The sequence below is a fragment of the Pagrus pagrus genome (assembly GCF_965226575.1).
Source record: "Pagrus pagrus genome assembly, chromosome: 6".
Taxonomy (NCBI): Eukaryota; Metazoa; Chordata; class Actinopteri; order Spariformes; family Sparidae; genus Pagrus; species Pagrus pagrus.
In genome coordinates, this window is record NC_140190.1 from 2,000,687 (window position 1) to 2,021,322 (window position 20,636).

At 43.0% G+C, this 20,636-nt stretch overlaps 1 protein-coding gene across 8 annotated transcripts in view; it reads right to left on the reverse strand.

Moving 5' to 3' along the window:
• Positions 1–20,636, reverse strand: part of mast2 (microtubule associated serine/threonine kinase 2) — a 165,279-nt gene that overhangs the window by 59,493 nt on the left and 85,150 nt on the right. For 7 of the 8 annotated variants that reach the window (XM_084356119.1, XM_084356122.1, XM_084356121.1 and 4 more), the window contains one exon: positions 6,814–6,845. In XM_084356119.1, coding sequence (XP_084212245.1) covers positions 6,814–6,845 — 32 coding nt within the window. Of the gene's footprint in view, positions 1–970; positions 1,200–6,813; positions 6,846–20,636 lie in introns of those variants that run through there. The other variant, XM_084356123.1, reaches the window with a different exon arrangement.

Below are 20,636 nucleotides of genomic sequence, written 5' to 3' on the forward strand. Positions count from 1 at the left end.
GCACAGAAATCTGTTTTAGAAACAATGTCAAATGAAATCAGGTCGTCTGACAGTGAGGTGAAAAGTTCACTCTGTGAGGAACATGACAGCGGCTGCACAGCCGGGTTTTTGTTTACTGATAACAGCTAAGATGAAAATAAAAGTTTTTAAAAAAGAAGTTTTTTGTTACTGTAGTAATGTTTTTAAACAGTCCTTTATAAAATATGTTCATTATGAAGCTGACATATGACTGCATTAAATGTGAATTACTAAAAACATGCGAGTCTGATTCAGTTGACCCATATGTGCTGATATTGGCCTCTCCCAGAAATATTGGTTTCGGTGTATATGCAGGGATTTTAATTCACAAAAAAATGCTTTGGATCATTTATAATTATTAAATTCAAAGTTAGGTTTACTGTTTCAGTGCACTGATGTTACGTCTTATTAAACTGTAAAATATCCTGCTTCCACTACATCTACGTCTTGACTGATCATTGCAAAATGTGTGTACTGTATATCGGCCCGGCCGATATATCGATGTGAGAATGAGAATATTTGACTTCCTAATAACGGTATCAATATCGGCCCCAAAAATCAAGTTGCTCTGCCTCTAACAGTCACTAAAAATGCAACATTTTCCAGGTTTGACAACCTAAAGTTGATGCTAGTCTGCAGTGTTGAACCCTGCTGTTCAGTTTAGCAAATATTAGTGCTAAGCTAACTTGCTAAATCATAATGGAGAAAATGGTAAACAATGCCTGCTAAACATTAGCGTGTTAGCATTTTCTATTAAAATGTGCTTAAAACATTTGGATGAAAACTGAGACTACAAATGAAAAGGTAAAAATAGAAGTAAGCTCTGATCTACACACACACACACACACACACACACACACACACACACACACACACACACACACACACACACACACACACACACACACACACACACACACACACACACACACACACACACACACAGTCTTACTGGAGGTGGAGGTGTGGAGCTCCTGCTCGCTCCTTCCTCCTCTTCATCTTGTGTCCCGGGACAAAAGGCTCAGCTGTAATCTTTAATAATCCACCGGACTGCATCGGCTCATCTGTCCATCAAACACATTCTGCACTGATCCCCCGGGCAGCTCCACGCAGACCCAAAAACTGTCCTGCAGTCAGTCCTCCATGACTCAAACCCCTCACAGCACTTTTATATATAAAGGAATGACCAGAGAGAGAGAGTGTGTGTGTGTGTGTGTGTGTCACGTCAGCACCTGCTCTTATCTGCACACAGACACACACAGTTATGTGAGGTATCTGGGGTAGATTGTTCCTCCACCAACAAGAACAGACATGCTGAGTCACAAACCAACAGGCTGCCTCCAAACACACAGACACAGTGTGTGGAGCTACGTGCAGACCACACACACATTAATCTGAGCTCGGTAAACAAACTCGGTGTGCATTTCACAGCTACTCGTTTGGGATTTCTGCCTTCTCATGTTGTCTTCCTCTGGACAATCCAAAGTAAGAAGGTCGGACACTCTTCCACCTCTTCTTGCATAAAATATAATCCAATCAAAGTCAGAGAGAAGTTCTGAGTGGTTCAGAGAGGAGGAAACCGATCCGTCGCGCTCAGACCAGTTGCTCGCAGCGGACCTTCGGCTCCTGCCAGACAAAAGGCTCAGAGGGGACGCTGCCGGCTGCACATCCCCAGGAACAGAGTGCCTTCCCTGGACACGGTCCGCCCTGTTAATCCCTCTCAGTTCCTGGAAGCCTCGGATTGTCTGATCGCTGTGATCAGATGGGAGGACTGACCGAGTGCTCAACAAACAACTGAGAGGGAGGGAGGCAGGAGGGAGGAGGGGGAGAGGGGAGGGAGGTGCGAATATGAAGACAGAAGGGAAGCCTGAGATGTCCTCGTCACTCCTTCATACTCATTATTTATAGTTTTTATTGTAAAAAGAAAGGTAATTTTACTGTATCTTCAAGCAAACTACAGCTGCTGACTCATGTAGGAGCAGGAAGTTATAGAAACACACGACTTCAATAGTTTATTCTATTTTTTATATTTGAATTTTAAATTCCTCACAAGATACTTCATGTTAGATTATCACGATTTAACTAGAGGCTGATGAGCCAATGCCAATATTATGGAATAATAAATTGTCATATCTACATATCGCACGATATACACACAGTATTTTATAATGATTCCTCAAAGTATAGTTATCAAACACTTGACACTTATGTGAAGGAAACTTTACAGGGAATATAATAACTATAAATCACTTCCAGACACTATGAAGCTGAAAGTTCAAGCATTGATCAGAGATGAAAGCCTAAAAAGGAAACTTCTCGTCCTCCCTGTGACACATGAAGTCAGAGGACGCTGTTATCAGACCATGTAGGAGCTGCAGCTGTCCTCCGAGTCTCTGTCCTGGTTTCTGAGAAGCCCGGGGACACCGCTGACCCTGATGGGCTAAATGCAGCTCACATGCCAGATTGTTAATTCATAAACAATGAGCTGGATCACACACTGATCTGACGAGGGTAGGGTTACACACACACACACACACACACACACACACACACACACACACACACACACACACACACACACACACACACACACACACACACACACACACACACACACACACACACACACAACTAATGTGGAGTGATTACTAAACTGACGTCGCAGCAGGACACGAGATTGTCATTACACACCAACCTGGACTTCTGTGTGTGTGTGTGTGTGTGTGTGTGTGTGTGTGTGTGTGTGTGTGTGTGTGTGTGTGTCATGACCGTCTGCTGCCAGGTTAAGATGAATCCTTGAAGCAGTCATTTCCCCCTAAAGGTTGGACTCTGTCCTCGGCCTCACTGAAGCCCATCAGCAGAGTGAATCATGTAATTGATTTATTCATGTGAGTTTTAAAAGATAAATTAAATTACAAACAACAAGTGTCGTCTGTGTCCAGAGTCATGCTGTTCATCTAGTGTTTAATAGGCTGTGGGAAGGAGGTCAGTATGTTGTCCTGTTAGTCCTGCACGGGAACAACTATGTAACCGCTGTCAGTTAATATAATGACAATTATATACTGAGTCAGGCGAGTCAATTTAAAACTGGTGGATGAGGATCAGTGCAGTGTCAGTATGTGGAAACAAAATAGTCTCAAGTGGACGTTACTTGCGTTCTTTTAAAATGATTTAGTGACTATAATGAAAAATATTTGGTGGGACTTTACTTGAGTATCAGAGGTGGGAAGTAACAAAGTACTTGTTTCTGGTATCTGTCCTGTACCTGAGTATCTCTTTGACTTCTCTCTACATCTGAACACAAATACCTGAACTTTCTCCTCCTCACATGTTCAAAACAGGCTCGTTACTTTAGTTTGATGCATTTGAGGTGAAATATGGATTATTTTCATTTCCCAACATCACAAGACTGATGTCGACCTATCAGAGCACGTCACGCACGGCAGACGCAGCGAGACGAAACAAAGACGTAAAGACGTGAACAGACAGAGAGGGAGGCTGAATGGGGAGAAAAGGCGTGTTAGTGTCTCGTATCTGCAGAGAGTTTCTTATTTTCTCTCTTTGTTGCTGCTCGGGACGCTTTACCAACCCAACATGTGGCTATTTGACGTCCTGAGAATGAGACTCAACAATCAACTATCTTTGTGGTGCGTTCAGGAACAGCTGGGACAAATCCTACTGACTCTACCTTTAACTTTAACAGTCTTTGAATTATATTAATATGACGTGAGCTTCAGTTAGCTTTGACCACAAATGTCCTTCAGAGGGAGACTTTTTACTCTGATACTCTGAGTACATGTCAGAGCCTGTACTCGATTACTTTTACTGGAGTAAAGAAGCTGAATCAGTACTTCTACTTTCACCAAAGTCTGTTTTTACACAAGTATCTGAACTTCTCCTGGAGGAGAGAGTGTGTGGACTTCTGACACCTTTGTTGAGTGTATTATTTACTTCAAGTTAATTAGAAAAGAAAATAGTACTTTTTGTTTTACTGCATTAAACTGACAGCTACCTAAACTTGTCTTTTTTATGTACAACACATTGTTTTACAGTAAATTAAACTATTAAAAGTAGTTTAAAATGAGCTCCACCTCAACCAGATTGAACATTAAAATGCTGCTTACATGTTTAAACAACAGTTAAAATAATGTGTAATAATGCAGCCCACATAATGAGCTGTTCCAATGATGCTAGATAAAATATTGTGATAAAAACCCTCCAACAGTGTCAAGCGGTTTCTGACCGTTGGAAGATATACTTCTTTGTTTTATTCTCTCTTCTTCTCTTCATGCCAGCAGGAGACTCTCTGTATCTGAGATGTTGTGTTGCAGCCAGGTCTAAAAATATGACTTAATCTGATTTGTGTGGGCAGCAGGCGGAGATTAAAGAGGAAAACAGGCACTAAAAATACAAACACAGAGCATGACAGCAGTGAATCAGTGAGAGAGTGAAGCAGAGAGGATTGTCTGTCTTTGATTTAATGATCAGAGACAGAAGACAGACTTTGTCTCAGAGCCATCACTTCCTGATCCGCGGCCATTAAAGAGACAGCAGGACGCCGCCGCCGGCCAACTGCCGCTTCCACCGAATGTCCACTCAGAGTCTGAGAGGCTTCTCACACACACACACACACACACACACACACACACAGACACACACACACACACACACACACACACACACACACACACACACACACACACACACACACACACACACTCAGGGACGAGCGGCCTGTTTTCACTGAGAGTTTGGATTTCAGCTACAAATTCACTTTTTCATGGTTTCCATTCCTGTTATCATCTCGATGGATCCAAAGAAAGTTTAGTGATTGGAAAAATGTGGTTTTCTTTGCAGAAAACCTTTGAATGATTTATACAAAAGAAAACCTTCATAATCTCTCTCAGTCCATTCAGTCAAAATTCGCTGTTATTCATTATTTTTATTTATGCGCCTCCAAAGCGCTGTTCACCAAATTTTATTTTCTAACCCGACAAACTGTAGCAGAGACCTTTTCTCAGAAGGTCAAGGTGTTTCACACTGTTTGTATTGATTGTGCAAGTACTGCTCCAACAAGAGTTAAGGCTGATTGACTCACACACCTGATACCGGTATCAGAAACACCTAATATGTCGTCTCCAGCTGTGGTGATTTCTTGTGCGTTTCTGTGGCAATCTTGGTGTTATCGCAACGCTGTTTGCCATTTTTCTGTTGGATAGGGTAACCAAGTGCAGCGACGTCACTGCCGGGTATCAGTGAAACTTCAAGCCTCATATGTCATTAAATGCAACGCTGGAATAGAGAGCTGAGGTCACAGCACTTCTGATGGACCTCATGGGACCTTATTTGATAAAAACTTTGTCCGGTAGTGAATGAAGAGGGACAAATAATTTATTAATCCTGAGTGAATGTGAAAGGAGAGTTGGTTCTGGTTCAGTTTTGTGAGCTGCTGATATACAGGAGCAGCTCTAATGTTTCAGTCAGGAGACGACGTCGCTAACGAGGCTGTTGGCGGTGTCGTCTTTATAATGACGTATTTTCACAGTCTGATATTTCATGAGAGACTATTGACGCTGGAAGATTATATTTTAAATTGACAGAGATCATATCTGTGATTCATGACACAATTCAAACAGGATCAATACATTATTTTTCTATCTCTCTTCACTACCAGACAAAGGTTTTCCAAAACAAGGTGTGACTTCAGCTCTCTATACGTCAAGATGTGGGACCGTCATGCACAAATTAGCAACAAAGATGTTACGTTAGCTAGCTAGTTAGCTACAGTGACATCAGCAAACTACTAGCTTCTGATTATTTTTCAAAAATCTTGCATTTGGAGGTCCATGTGGCCCGAACACTTCGCCTTACCCCTCGATCCCAATGAAATCAGGACACCCTGTGCTTACGGCTCAGTCGTAGGGGTAAGTAAATGTTTCCACCATGAGCCGATTAAGCATGAACACAAACACTCGTACTTGACTCGTACCACAGTAGACAGCTGCGTAGTGAACCTGTGAACCTCGACCTCCGCTGCTGAAAGAACTGACCCGCACCTAATCTGAACCCTGTGACCCGCAAACTGTAATGATGAACCTCATATTCATCAGCTCAGCGTGACTTTTGTTTCTGAACATGTAGAAACTTTTGAAGCAGGACAATAAATCAGCTGGCACACACACACACACACACACACACTGATATAAATAGGGCTGCATCCATCCACAGTGGGATGCTCAGCTGTTCTGCTGTACCACGCACACGCACACGCACACACACTCACACACACACACACACACACACACACACACACACACACACACACACACACACACACACACACACGCACACACTCAGTGGCTCTTCAACTTTGTCCTTTAACCCTTTACTGGAAGCTCTCTGTTCAACCTGAGGAGGATCAACAGCTGAGACAAAACACACACAGGACTGTGGTTTCCCGCTGATATTTAAAGGACCAGGAGGTGAAATTTTAGGCCGACAACAGCAGAGGGATCGTCACAATATCCATTAGAAACACACAAAGACCTGCACACATGCTAACATCTGCAGAAACCCAAAAGTATCCACAGAAATCAGCTGATAAAGATTCAATGCTTTAAGGTGGAGCATCAGCTTCTCTTCCACCTTTATTCAAAGACACCTGATGACCTGTATATCTGTGTGTGGTTCATTGCATTGCATCATCAACGATTTTCCAAACCTCTGGAAAAACACAGCGCAGGACAGGACAGGCATCTGATTGGACAGAAGACAGAGGGGATGATGGGTACTTACAAGCTGCCTCTTCTGGGAAGGCTCAGCTCCTTCTGAAAGACACAGAGAGAAAGACAGACGATTATTTATATGTTCACTGTCCAGCCAATATTATTAACAAAAACACGAGTCGCTTTGTTTATGACTCACAATGCAGCACTGATGTGGTTATACAGGGTCAGTACAGCTGTTTGACCAACAGGTGTCACTGTGACATAACATGAACAAGCAGCTTCAACATCAGAGCTCGTGTGTGTCCACTGGTCAGGTGTTTAAAGTGTTATTGTGCTTAAAAGCTACAAAAATCAATCCCCTTCTGTTTCATTAAGGCTTTGCTACTAAATCTAATTTTTAACATGAGAGACACAATTACACAAACAAATATCTGTTAAATATCATACAAAGGAGCCTTATCTCCACATCTGGAGCTGAAATAAGAAAAGGCTGAAGGTTAAAGACCCTGTTTCACAACCCAACGACTGAGAAGGGGAGTTTCTTTCACCTGAGCTGCATCTTCTACAAGTGACCACAAGGGGGCAGAGGAGAGTCACAATCATCATCAGGAGCTCATCTACTGTGCAGTAGGTGACAACTCAGCTGTTTGGCTTACAGCTTGATTTAACAACACACAAGCCTGGAGGCATGAGAGTTATGAGAAGCCACCCGCCTGTCGGCCGCCTTTAGACCTGAATGTGTGAACAAAGTCTTCATGTGAAGGAAAGTTTACACTTTGTTTTTTTTTTTTTTTACAACAGCAGCAGAAAGGACGACAAAGAAAACGCAACACGCAGCTCATCTGTACACAACCTGTAACCTGACAGCTCCTGGAAACAGTTGGAGAAAACAGACCACCGACATTACAGCCTTCCTGGAGAGCACCATCTGGCCAATAGCACTAATCATCTGTGTGTGTGTGTGTGTGTGTGTGTGTGTGTGTGTGTGTGTGTGTGTGTGTTTGTGGTACATGGATGTTGAGACCGGGTGTTGCCAGGTTCCCAAAGTAGGTCAACAGCTGGTTTTACTTTGAAAAGCATCATTAACACCTTCATCAGCATCAATCAGTGAAGCAATACTTCATTCAGAATGGACAGTTAACTAACACACACACACACACACACACACACACACACACACACACACACGCTAGCTTGTTTTGTTCAAGTAATGATCCAAAAATTGAGAAAAAGAATTAAACTGTTGCAGATTGATTTTCTTTCGATCCTAATAATCGCTGCAGCTCTGAAACTGATTTGAGTTGCTGCAATGCTGCGTTCAGGTGCAGTTTTACTGGTTGTAAAAATGACTTCCCTAATCAGCTGTTATAACGCAGCAGCCTTATAACAGCACATGAAGGAGAAGAGGCAGCTTCTGGACAGTCGGAGGAAGACCGGCCTCGTTCATTTATGATATGAAGTGTGAATTTATGTAAAATACGCGGCTCTCTGATTAATTAGACGACCTTCCCGTGCTCACTGAGCACGTGCAGAGCACTCGTCTCTGTTTCCGACCGGGTTTTATCTCTCCATCACACTCGAACAGACTCTGTGCTGCTGTGTGGGACGGCTGGGTCGCCCTCCGTCTCCTCATATCCCTGCGTGCTGATAAGCTAATGGACATAATGGAGTTTAGTTGGAGCACAGTGAGTGGGTGGATGGCTGTACGGCCGGGGTCTGTGTGTGTGTGTGTGTGTGTGTGTGTGTCTGTGTGTGTCCTTGCGTGTGTGTCTGTGTGTGTGTGTGTGTCTCCGTGTGTGTGTCTGTGATAACATCAATCAAAATTTTGCTCGTTTTCATTTGACCTCCCCAGAACAGAACCGCCAGAAATGAACCAATTAGCCGCTGTGTGTTTGTGTCTGTGTGTGTGTGTGTGTGTGTGTGTGTGTGTGTGTGTGTGTGTTTGCGTGTGTGTGTGTGTGTGTGTGTGTTGCTGCCCGTCAGACTGGACCCAGTGATGCTATTAGTCCTGTGAACAGATGTTGTCCAGACCCAGAGGAAGAGGAAACGGTTTGAGAATCAGAGGAGAGGCGGCGACCTTTTCTAACCCTCTCAGCTGTCGGCTGCGTTCCCGCCGCAGGTCTCTGCGACTCGTTACAGACGAGCAGTGAGAGTTTCTGTTCACCTGTTCTGTGTGTTTCCTTTTACAAATGCCAAATGTGATTAGACTCAAAACAACAACTAAACTTTACAGGTGAGCCAGAACGCAAACAGCACAGAGATGACGACAGAAGGTGGAGGTGAGACGAACCACATTTATTTACTTTGTTTATTTCCCCCAGTTCTTTCCTCCCTCTTGATATATTTAAGTTTAGTTTTAACATTTGTGGTTTTTAAAGTTTACTTCCATTAAAAAATATGTTTTGCTTCTTATTAATTGTCTCAGATGTTTGAGCTTCTCTCTGGAAAATGATGCATGTGCAGAGACTTTACATTCATCTGCTGAAGGAAGAAAGCGTCTTTGTGCTCACCTAAAGGCATGAGTTTGTGACATCACAACTAGTTTGGAGCCAATCACGGTCCAGTATACAACCTACACAAGTCTGGATGGACACTGAGGATAAACTTCTTAATCTTTTGAACGATTTTTGCAGATGTAGATGTAGTTTTTTAGGTTTTATGTAATTTAATGTTAACGTGTGTGGAAGCCTGTTTGAGGAGGACCTCTTAGACTTTAATCCAGAACAGTGACAGCTCAGGTTTGTGTGGAAGAAGCAATATTAACAACTGAAAAATAAATAAATATATAAATAACCTTGAATATATTGAAAGAAAACTGACAGAAAACTAGAACTAAAGAGAAAAATACTGTGGTTGATCCAATGGGAAGTTACTTCAACAGGCTCTTTAGACTTTCCTTCCTCTTCTTATGAACCTCTTAACCTCTCCCTCATCTCCTGCCTCCCCCTCTCTCCCCCTGCCTCACCTCCTCAGTCTGACTCTCCCGTCTGGCTCTACAACAGAACAATAAAAAGAAAACCAGAGGTGGAGGAGAGGAGGAGAGTGCCGGCCTGTATAAGTACCTCGCGCTGGTATCATCCATCCGCCCACACACATCTCTGTAATGTGAAATGATGCTCGTCTGAAACCCTCCTCTGACACTTTATTGTATTACACTGTGTGTTTTAGTGTGTGTGTGTGTTTTTATGAGTGTCTGTGTTTCTGCTGCTGCTATCTGAGCCCTGAGGGAGGACGTTCACCCCGAAGCCACCCCGCAACAATTACCCAAGAGGGAGGGAAAAAAAGCTAATGCCCAATATAAAAACAGACGTATACAAACAGACACACGGCAGCCGGGTTGTGTTAAACAAACCAAGCGGGCACAAAGCGAGCTGTGATGAAATTATCTCCAGTGACGGCGAGAATAAGAGAAGCAGAACACAAAGCCTGAAGCAATCTGCCCGATGGAGGACGGGCATCGATAATACGCTTCATGGCTGAGAGAGAGGAAGGAGGGAGGAGGGAGGGAGGCTGATGTGATTAGAGAGATGGAGGGAGAGAGGAGAGGGTGAGTGGAGGTAAAGAGGCTGAAAGGTATCAGCTCCATGTCAGCCTCAGGACGGAGAGTGGTTTGGGTCGAAGACAAATTCTTGACTCGAGCCAGGATTTGTTTTGGATCAGAATCCTACACAGAACAGAACCGACCTGTAGAGCTGAATCAATCTGTGTCCAGCTTCTTAAATCTGAATATCTTTGCGTTTTGGACAAAACAAGACATTTGAGGACGTCATTGTGGGCTTTTGGACAATCTTCTGATTTTATAGACCCAAGAACTAATCAATTAATCTAAAAATAAATCAACAGTGAATATACTTGTTAGTTGCAGCCCTCAGTATGATGAACTAGCTTACTAATCCGCTCTGTGGAAGACGGCTTGTACGGGATTAAGACTTCAGACGGGTGAAGTTTTGAAAGCGGTGCAGGGGGATGAGAGATGAGATCATTACGTACACGTCGTAATGCTTTCTTGAAGTTTTTTAATTCCATCCAAAGATTTACAGGTAAGCTTCAAGAGGAAAGGTGTTTAAGACAGAGCTCCGACCAGCCGAGGAGGAAAAAACTCCCCCAACACACAACAAGCCACATTCAGCACTTAGTAAAACGAGGAATAAGTGGGAGAAGCCAAAGAGAAGAAGTGTTTGGACATTACAGAGGAAATAAATAAACTGTGACAAGAAAAACTCCCTGGTGGTTTTCAAAGAAGAAGAAGGAGACCGTAAGGAAGACGTCAACTCCCACCGACTGTAAACAGACACCAGAAATAAAGTATCTGCTAAGAGGAGCTCGAGACGTGGAGCACGGACGCTTGAGAAGCTTTGTTGACAACACACAGAGAGTGAGCTGGAGGGAAGGTCAAGAAGAAACGTGGCACTGCCAGAGGAAACCAACCTGCCAGGTAAAATCCATCCAAAGTCCAAAACAAACTGAAACTACACAACATCAGCTCAATACGTCCAAACTGAGAGACAAACGAGGCTGTCAGCAGGTGACAGATACCCAAACATCACAGGCAGTCAGGAGGGAATCTGTCCCTGCATGACCCGAAGATCTCGATCAAGAGCCGCTCTGCAGCCACAGAAGAACTTCCTTTTAAAACCCATTATAACACAAAACATACTTGCAGGACTTTTTAACCCAGTGAGCCCATTAAAGTGATTCATTATCATGGAACAAAGACCATCGATGCACTAAATTGGGTCTCGGCTCTGACGAATACGTCTCTGTGCCTCGTGTTCTTTGCCAGCGTTTCTCCAACAGTTTCCTCAGATTTTTATCAGTAAAGTTTTCAAAGTCACTTCTTTATGCAGGTATAGAAAAATGTTAACTTGGCTTTCAGGGGTACGATTCAAGCTGAAACAAAAGCTTAAGAAAAAGCTGTAAAAAGGTCAGATTTTTCTAAATATTTCACTTTAAAATAAAGACTTTCATTTACAAAAAACACGTTTTATAATTAAACCCGAACTACGACTGTAGCAGTGGTTTAAAGATAATTTACGAGGTTTAATTACAAATTAAACACTAGTTCGGGGGGGTGATCACACAAACACAGACACACAGACACACACACACAGACCATGATCCTAGAAAAAACTCACTCTGTCTACCAACAAGCACAAACACATTCAGCAGCATTTATCCACGAAGCAGGCCTTCAGGACGCGAGAGCATCAAGAGAATAGATGCTCGTCTGACTGTGAGTAACAGTGAGTCTGTGTAAATGTCTCACCAATCTATATGTACAGTACATGTGTTTGTGTGTGTGTGTTTGTGTGTGGGGGGTGTATTTAGCCGCTCCACCCAGGGGCCCGATCATAATAACATGTTTTAGTCGAGCTAAAAACACGCAATTAACGGGAGGATGCAGGGGAGCCGGGCTCCACCGGAGACAATTAGAGCTGCAGCAGCAGCCGGCAGCCAGAATTCATTATCAACACTGTGAATATTGATGAGCAAAAAGTGACAACAAAGAGACTCCGGGACACACACACACACATGCACACGCACGCACGCACACACACAGGGCAGAGGCTCAGAGGCTAATGAAACAACACTGATATTTAGTGTGTAAATTGTTCAGTGCATTACATGCTACATGCACAGCAGAACAAAGAGAACAAAGTGATCCACTGTGACAGGAAAAATTCTGCTTTATTAAAACGTCGCTCTTATTTCTCACACACAATTATAACAGTGAAACTTTAAGCCAAAAAAAGATTTCAAATGAAATTGTTCCAATTAGTGGATTAATTTGCTCGTGAAGGCGACATTTCCAATTGAAACCCATCTCGTCAGCTCCGACCTTTGAGGGGAATCCAGAGAATGAAGGAAGCTTCACATTAGCTGTGATTCAACATCCATTCTTATTATAACGCTGTCAGAATATAAACTATCCGACAAGAGAGATGTTGAAAGGTCTGCAGGAGATGATGCTGCAGAAATATTGTCCGGTTGGCAACTGCAACGACTAGCTAGCACATTAGCAGGTAGCCGACCGACTGCAGTAGCTGACTGACTTCCTGCATCACCAACAACAACACGATGAAAACCAAATGTCCACGTTTTGGTTTGATCACTACAGAGTACTTAAAAATCTATCAATGGAAACTGAATCAATGAAAAGGCATTTAAGTCATTAAAGGCTGCAACTAACGATCAGTGTTTCATCTGGCTCTGTCCACAACACAAAGATCTTCAGTTTACTCTCATCGAGAAGGAAGGAAACCACAAACGTTCACATTCAACAAGCTGACATCAGAGAATCTGGACTTATTTCCTTAAAAATTTGTCAAACCAATTAATTAATTATCACAATAGTTGGTTATTTAATTAAATAGTTGACAACTACTCCATTCATCGATTAATTATTGAAGCTGCTGGCACTAAGAGCTTTAATTTCCCTTCGTCATACTGCCTATTTTATTGACAAAATCATTTTTTTAATTATTTTAAAAAGTCATTAAATAAATAGACACTAAAAATAATTATGAGATGCAGGCACACTGCACAACAGAAAAACTAATCACAGGTCTGACAGAAGACATTTCTGAGCACTCTCACACATAATTATCGTCTGTTGAGGACTCGGCAGCCTAATTCCACTTTGTATAATCAATAATGATAAACTGACCTGTTTGTAGTTTAGTTTGTAATTAAACCTCAGCAGCGACTGAAAGGATCAGACAGACAGACGCTCTGTAGGGACGTTGATTGTTATTCTGCCATATGTGGGATTTAGTTTCAGTCTTTCTGATTATTTTTAGCAGTTTTTATGTACTGAGACACTTGAGTCTGACTAATGATACAGACTCCACTGTGCTATAACAGTCACAGGAATCCGCATTAATTACAATAAGATGTATTAACCTCTCAGCGGGCTGGTACAGAACGGAACAACAGCTCAATATCCTCGTTAATCTGAATCGGTTTAACGGCTGCTGAAAACTGTGATTTACATTGTGTGGCAACACAACGCAAACAAAACTTACTGATGAAACTCCTGTGTATTCTCATAAGATCATGTAGTTTAAGACATAGCAACTTATGGCTAATTACTAATCGTGATGTGTTGGTCTCCAGTATTTCAAATAAAGGCCTGGATCCCTCTGCAGTAGGGTCGGTCACACCGTGATTTAAAAGGCTCCCCACCAGAGAGCACAATTAAGAGGCGTGTCCCCTCAGAGTTGCCGTAGGGCCTCTTGTTGTTTGCGATATGTGGGGAGAGGAAATGAGAAGACGTATGTTGCTGCTCAGTGCACTAACCGAGACACTGTAATTTGTGGCAGCAGTGTTTGTTTTCCTGCGGGCTGCTGTTTCTCTCAGTTTCTTAGCGTAGCTTCCTTGGCTAGTCGGCCGATGTTGTTTTATGCATATGAGGCTGAACAAAGCGAAGTTGAGGACGTGTGGTGCGGAGACGAGGACGCTTTTAAACCCGGCGCAGGGATGTATGTCGGTGGTAACAGGAGATAGTTCCCTCTGCAGGGTGACACAGTGGGAGATTCATGTCAGAGCAATGGGGGAAACAGCGGCGGCTACAGTGGTGAGCTAATACTTGTGTTGCTTACAACACTGAGGGGACACACTGCCTCAAATGTGTGAAAAATGATGTCATCGTCCATCACAATGTTTCACTGTAGACATCGTCATATGACACGGCCCAACCCTGCTCTGCAGATCAGATAAATCAACTAACTGTTTTCTAATGGTTTACTGTGTTGTAAGTCGAACAGAAGCAGTTTACTTCCACATTTCTTTATGAACACTCTTTGATTAAACAGATTTCCTTACAAAGATGTTATCTCCGTCTCCTGCCCGAAGGACTACAGATATAAAATAGCTCAAAGCTAACTCTGGTACAGCACTGAAAAAGTAAAAGGGATTTCTTTTTTTTTTCAATCTACACTCGCCTGTGACATGATGCCATAACGCTGGAGATTCATGTGAGTTCACCAGAAAATGTAAATGTAGTGCTGTGTAGTGAAATACAGCCCTGAGCAACAACACACAGCTGCTCTAAGTGAATGAGCTAATTGTCTGGTGGAGTCCTAATGAAAGCTCTGCTGCTGCTTAACGGCCGCCAGGAGAGACTCTCCACCACACAGAGAGGCCCACTGGGACCAGTAAGGCTCTAATAGAGGGGCGGGAGGGTACATGTGTCTGTCTTGTACTGTGAGTGTGTGTGTGTGTGTGTGTGTGTGTGTGTTTTGGGTAAGGGGGCACAGGGGTGAGTGTGTTTGTGTCTCAGGATAACACACTTTACTATCAGAGAGCATTATAATTTGCCTGGGCCACACACTGACACATTAACACAACTAATCTCCATTACTGGGTGAGAAAGTGTGTGTGTGTGCTGTGTGTGTGTGTGTGTGTGTGTGTGTGTGTGTGTGTGTGTGTGTGTCACCAGGGGGATGACATCCATTTGGGCTGGCTTTTAATCTCCTAAATGAGCAGATATAACTCTTCCTACACTAATGCCACTAACAGCCCATTATTGTGTGTGTTCACTTAGTGAGTGTGTGTGTGTGTGTGTGTGTGGTAATGTGTAGGTGAAGGAGGATCAGTCATTATATCACTGCTATAGATTGTGTGTGTGTGTTTTAAATCACCAACATGATGGAAGTAAAGTGCAGCTGTGACCCGTCAACTTAAAACTCTGTAGGTGATTGAAGGAGAATTAAAGACGACTGTAGTTTTAAATCTGACTTAAAGAAAATCTCAGCTGACGGCAGCTGGAGCCCAGAACATAAGGCTCTTCATCACCGTCGTCTGCTTAACAAGTTCATATACATTTTTATTTTTAAGAAACAAGATGAGCTGAAGACTCAGATGTTTTCTTAGTCCCTCACTGCATGCCTTTTCCTCTGATAGATGATTGTGGCTGAAGATTTGTTGCCTTAAGAGGCAGCTGGACTCGTGAAGTTATCTTATCTCGTAGATCCTTCTAGCCAAGCTTCAAGCTACGCACTTGCGGTCGAACACATACACTGTAGAGTTTGAACCAATCAGTGTCCTCTGAGAAACTACTGTCGGTTACAGATGCGGTTAAGGCGCGACGACAAGCGAGAGCGACTCTTTTCAAAACAACAATAGTGGCTCCTCGAGCGGTTAGCATAGCTGCAATAGCATCAGTTCTATCAGAGATTGACGACATGTCAGGTCTTGATGTCCTATACGGACCTTGAAGACGATCAAAGCTAAGTGTGATTTAATCAGGCGTCAGATTATATTATATAGATGACAACTTTAATGATTAAAATCTTTATTATCTACTTTTCTGATTGAAGTAAAAGTGCTAGAAATGCGTTAATAAGCTTTAAGTTTTAATTGTTTTACAAAGGTCGACCAACTCAAACAAAAACTGAAAAATCTGAGTGTGTGAGCCGTCCACCAGGGGCGAGGATGTACTGACGGTTGTAAAACTGAGAGATCTTTGTTCTGTTATTGTCATATGTCATGTGATGTCCATCCATCATAACATGAGTTTTTTTTATATTTCAGTTTTATTTCTATAACTTTTGGACAAAATTAGGACACAGAATCATCCTGATATAAAGATGTCACAGATCTACAGTGAGTCCCTAGTGGTCAAAAACGGTTTCCAGAGCTTTCACCTCCTTCATCCCTCCATTGTTTATCTGCAGCTGCACTATTCACTCGTCAGATCACTCCACACACACTTCCTGTGACGCTGCAGGACATCCACATGTGCAGCTGCGGAGTCTATCGAGCGGACCGACGGAAACCCAGAAGTGTACAATTATCCAGGCAGAGTGTTGGTGCTCGTCCCCTCCACGGCAGAGACGACCTGCTAATTAGTTTGAGCTATGAAGAACATCACACACACACACACACACACACACACACAAACACACACAGCTGAAAGGAGCTAATCTGGCCTCATCAGCTTGTCTATCATGGGTTCCAGTAGGCCGACACTTCCTCTAGCGAGATGCTAAAGCCGCTATCAGCGCCAGCAGAGAAAACAAGCTAATCCTAATTGGAATTTACACATTCAAATGAAATCTGCAACGCCTCACTGGAAGGTTTTATCTGCAGATAATACAGACGGGGAGTGGCAGGGTGGAGGGGAGATGGATGGAGAGAGAGAGAGAGAGAGAGAGGGGGAGAGAGAGAGAGAGAGAGAGAGAGAGAGGGAGAGAGACTGGCAGGTGGATTTGAAACAAGCCTTCCTACAATAATTAAAACAAAGAGCTGTCTGGTGTCTGTTTCAACATGCTGAGCTGCACTGATCCTCACTGGGACTGTGTATTCAGCATCCAGGGTGTGTGTGTGTGTGTGTGTGTGTGTGTGTGTGTGTGTGTGTGTGTGTGTGTGTGTGTGAGTGAGAGAGAAAGCGAGAGAGAGTATTATTATATTATATTAAAAGATTGACCAGTTTCAATGGTCATTTTTGCTGACACAGGTATCAATAAAGATATTTTTAATGTCTCTGTTCTACCAGAGTTCAACCTGACAGTGAAAAACAGTCAAAAAAAGAGTTTAAAAACAACCTTCTGTGTTGAGTTGGACCTACTGTGCACTGTTGTGATCAAATTGATCTGCAAAGAGACTTTTATGTAGGAAAACGAGCTGCATGTCAACTAGTAGCATAAAGCTAAAATACTAAAGTTCTGAAAACTACATTTTGACACGTGGACCCTCTGAAAGACCAGAACTTATAAACACATTATGAAGCAGGACCGGCAATGAGGCCCTATTAACGGGTCTCTTGGAGCCCCTGATGGTCCAGGCTCCAGGGCTGTGGCCTAATTCAACCAGTTAATAATCCAGCCTCGATGTGCTTACACCAGTTTTGAATGCAACAGAGGACTGTATCAGACAGTTTGGACACTACTACTGATCAGTGGTTAAATGTGGTAAATGTATAACTCATCAGGCCGCTGAAAATTATTCAAATAAACAATCTGAGAGGGGCGAATGACTCTTAAATTAACCTTTAGGCTTAAATAACTAGTGTTAACTGTACGACGACCTCATGCCAAAATCTTCTTTAACTCACTTTTCTATTTCAATATTTCTAACTAAATTCTGTTTCTAGAGCAGCAACAGTGACGTCTTCATGCCGTCACGTTCGCTTTGCTGCTGCCTCTTGCTGTCAGACTTGAGTACTGCTGCACGATTGGTCAGATTCACCAGGCGTCACCAGCTTTTTAACTGGACCAGAAGTCATGAACCTACCTAAAACACTTTGTACCTAGTATTCAAAATGCAAACAGGTTGGCAGGTCCAAAAAATAACCGGTCCGTTTATCTGTTCGATTCCGTATCAGCAAAGTTGTTTTTGAGTTAAATATAATTAAAACTAGAACGACTGTGAGCAGGTGTAAAATATCATATCTATTATAGATTTAATACAAATGAAAATGAAGCTGCTTGATTGGACGGTGTGGCTGCAGGCGGTGTGTGTCCTGCAGGGTGTGAAGCACTGAACTGTGGCCCGGCGTCGGCTCATCGGCCTGATGGGAATTGTTCCTGAGTGACAGAGGTGGGATTTCACCTCCTCCCCCCTTCCTCCCCTCTCCCTCTTCCTCCCCCCTCCTGCATACACGCTGTAAGATCTGATGCACTCCAGCAGCTCGTTTGAAGGAACAGAACAAACACTGACACACGTGCACGCCGGCTGCAGCTTCATGAAAATGTGCAAAGTGGTTTTGAAAACGAGGTGAAGCTGCTTCACTGTGATGTGTGACCCAGATTTCAGCAGAGCTCTCCGACTGCAGGAAAAGACCTCTCTGCTGTTGTGAATTCATAAAGGCAGCAGGCTGTGTTCTCTGTATGTCAGACGAACAAGGTGATCTACACTCAATGTATGGAAGAAATGAAGCCATTTCCATTCCTTTGTGTCTCTCTCTCTTCCCTCTGCTCTGCCCTCCCTGGCTTTCTGCAGCTTCAGTTTATTATCAGGACACCAGATGAGTTGGCTCCACCGCTCCGCCTGCCGTCGCTCCTTCATTCAGCCGAAAACTGCTTCAATTTGCACCTTTCTGCTGTAAACCCCCCTCACGTCTATCACTGTGCACCCTCCCCCAGCGCCTGATCCAACAAAGACGAGCTGTAACACTCCTGCTGGGTGAACTTCCACCAATAATAACCCAAACACTCACTCTTACGATCGGCTGCAACTAGTGATTACTTCGTCTTTCAAACAACACCAGACCTGAACAAACCTGTCATGTGTTTTCAAGGTTTCTCCGTTAGCAGAGGCACCTCTCCTTTAAATCAGAGCTGCAACAACTGGTGGATTAAAGGATTGAAAGAAAATTAATCTCACAACTATTCTGATAATCAATTAATCATTTCAGTCCTTTTTCAAGCACAAATGTCAAACATTGTCTGGTTCCAGCTTCTTAAATGTGAAGCTTGGCTGCTGATCTTTGACATTTCTGACAGTAGATGAAGAGTCTTTGGGTTTTGGTCCGTTGGTTGATGAGCGTTTTTCACAATTTACTAAACAATTCATAGATTAAGCATGAAAATGATCAGCAGATTGATGGATAATGAAAATAATCATTAACATGAAGTGTTACTGACAAGGCCGTGTGGGTCGGGCACCACTTGGCGATGCCTTGGCCTGATCGGCCGTCCTCCTGGATCCACACTTTCATATATATTTTATATAATTTCCTTGTATCAGATATTCTGTCAATGAAATTTGCACTCTGTGATTTTGTTGTTCTGTTCTGTACATGAAACATCTATTGCATGTTTTTCCATCCTGGGTTTCTTCCATCTTTTTTTTTAGCCGTTAACAGGTTTTTTTTTCCAATATGGCACTTTCCTCTCTTGAATCGAGGGTCTAAGGACAGAGGATGTCGCTCACTGTGCATATTGTGAAGCCCCCTATTGTCAGTGACTGAAAGTAAAAAATGATCAAAGCAGCCCAAGTCAGTGTTGGGAAAGAAAGAAAATCGTCCTGGCTTTTGAAAGTGGTTGCAAAACGTCTCAATATCTCACAGTGGAGAGTCGGAGAGAAAATGCTCCTTCAGTAAAGTGAAAGCAGCACTGCTGGTTCTGCTTATTTGGAGCATTTTTTCACCTTGAGAAGCAGCTAGATTCGCAAAATGACTTGATCACAATGCAGTGAGGACGCTCGTGTGAGGGCAAGAAAAATAAAACTCAGGATCATCGGGCCGAAAGGTCGAGTCAGGCTCCAAAGAGTCTAATCAGAAAGATGCGGGTACAGATTCCAAGCAGATGACGTTATTACACGCTTGATTTCTGCTGTTTACTTGTGACCACAGCGACAACAGATCAGGAGATTGTCACTGTGATAACGCTGCGAGGTTACATAACTCTGCTCCAGCCTGAAGTAAACTGCAGTGTTGACATCTGATGAGTCTGTTACTCACCTGGACGCATGTTTTTCCCCCGAGTTCGCACTGATTCACAGATCTGACTCTGTCTCATGTACCACACTCAGAATAAAGGAGCTGTATGAATCTGAATTACAAAAGTTGTTTCAGATTATCATCATGATCAATGTTTCTCAGCTTCATATTCATACAGCTCCACAGGATTACTGTGTTCGTGGCCGCTGAGCAGTCAGAGGATAAATGCTTCGCTCTGAGGTGGAGAACGTGTTGATCATTCACTGTGCGTGTCCACGTTTACACCGGCTGTTTTCGAGATATGAACCTCGACACTTTGAGCTGCATGAGCAAACTCTTCTAACATCCAACATCCACGTCACTGCCAACCCAAATTTACTTGCACATAAAAATAAAAAAAAAGTTTCGTAAAAATAAAAGCAGAGCGATGAAGAGAAAACCGGGTGATGAAATACTGAAGCAAGAGAGTGGGAAAAAACTCTGTTGGAACAGATGAGCAGCTTCTG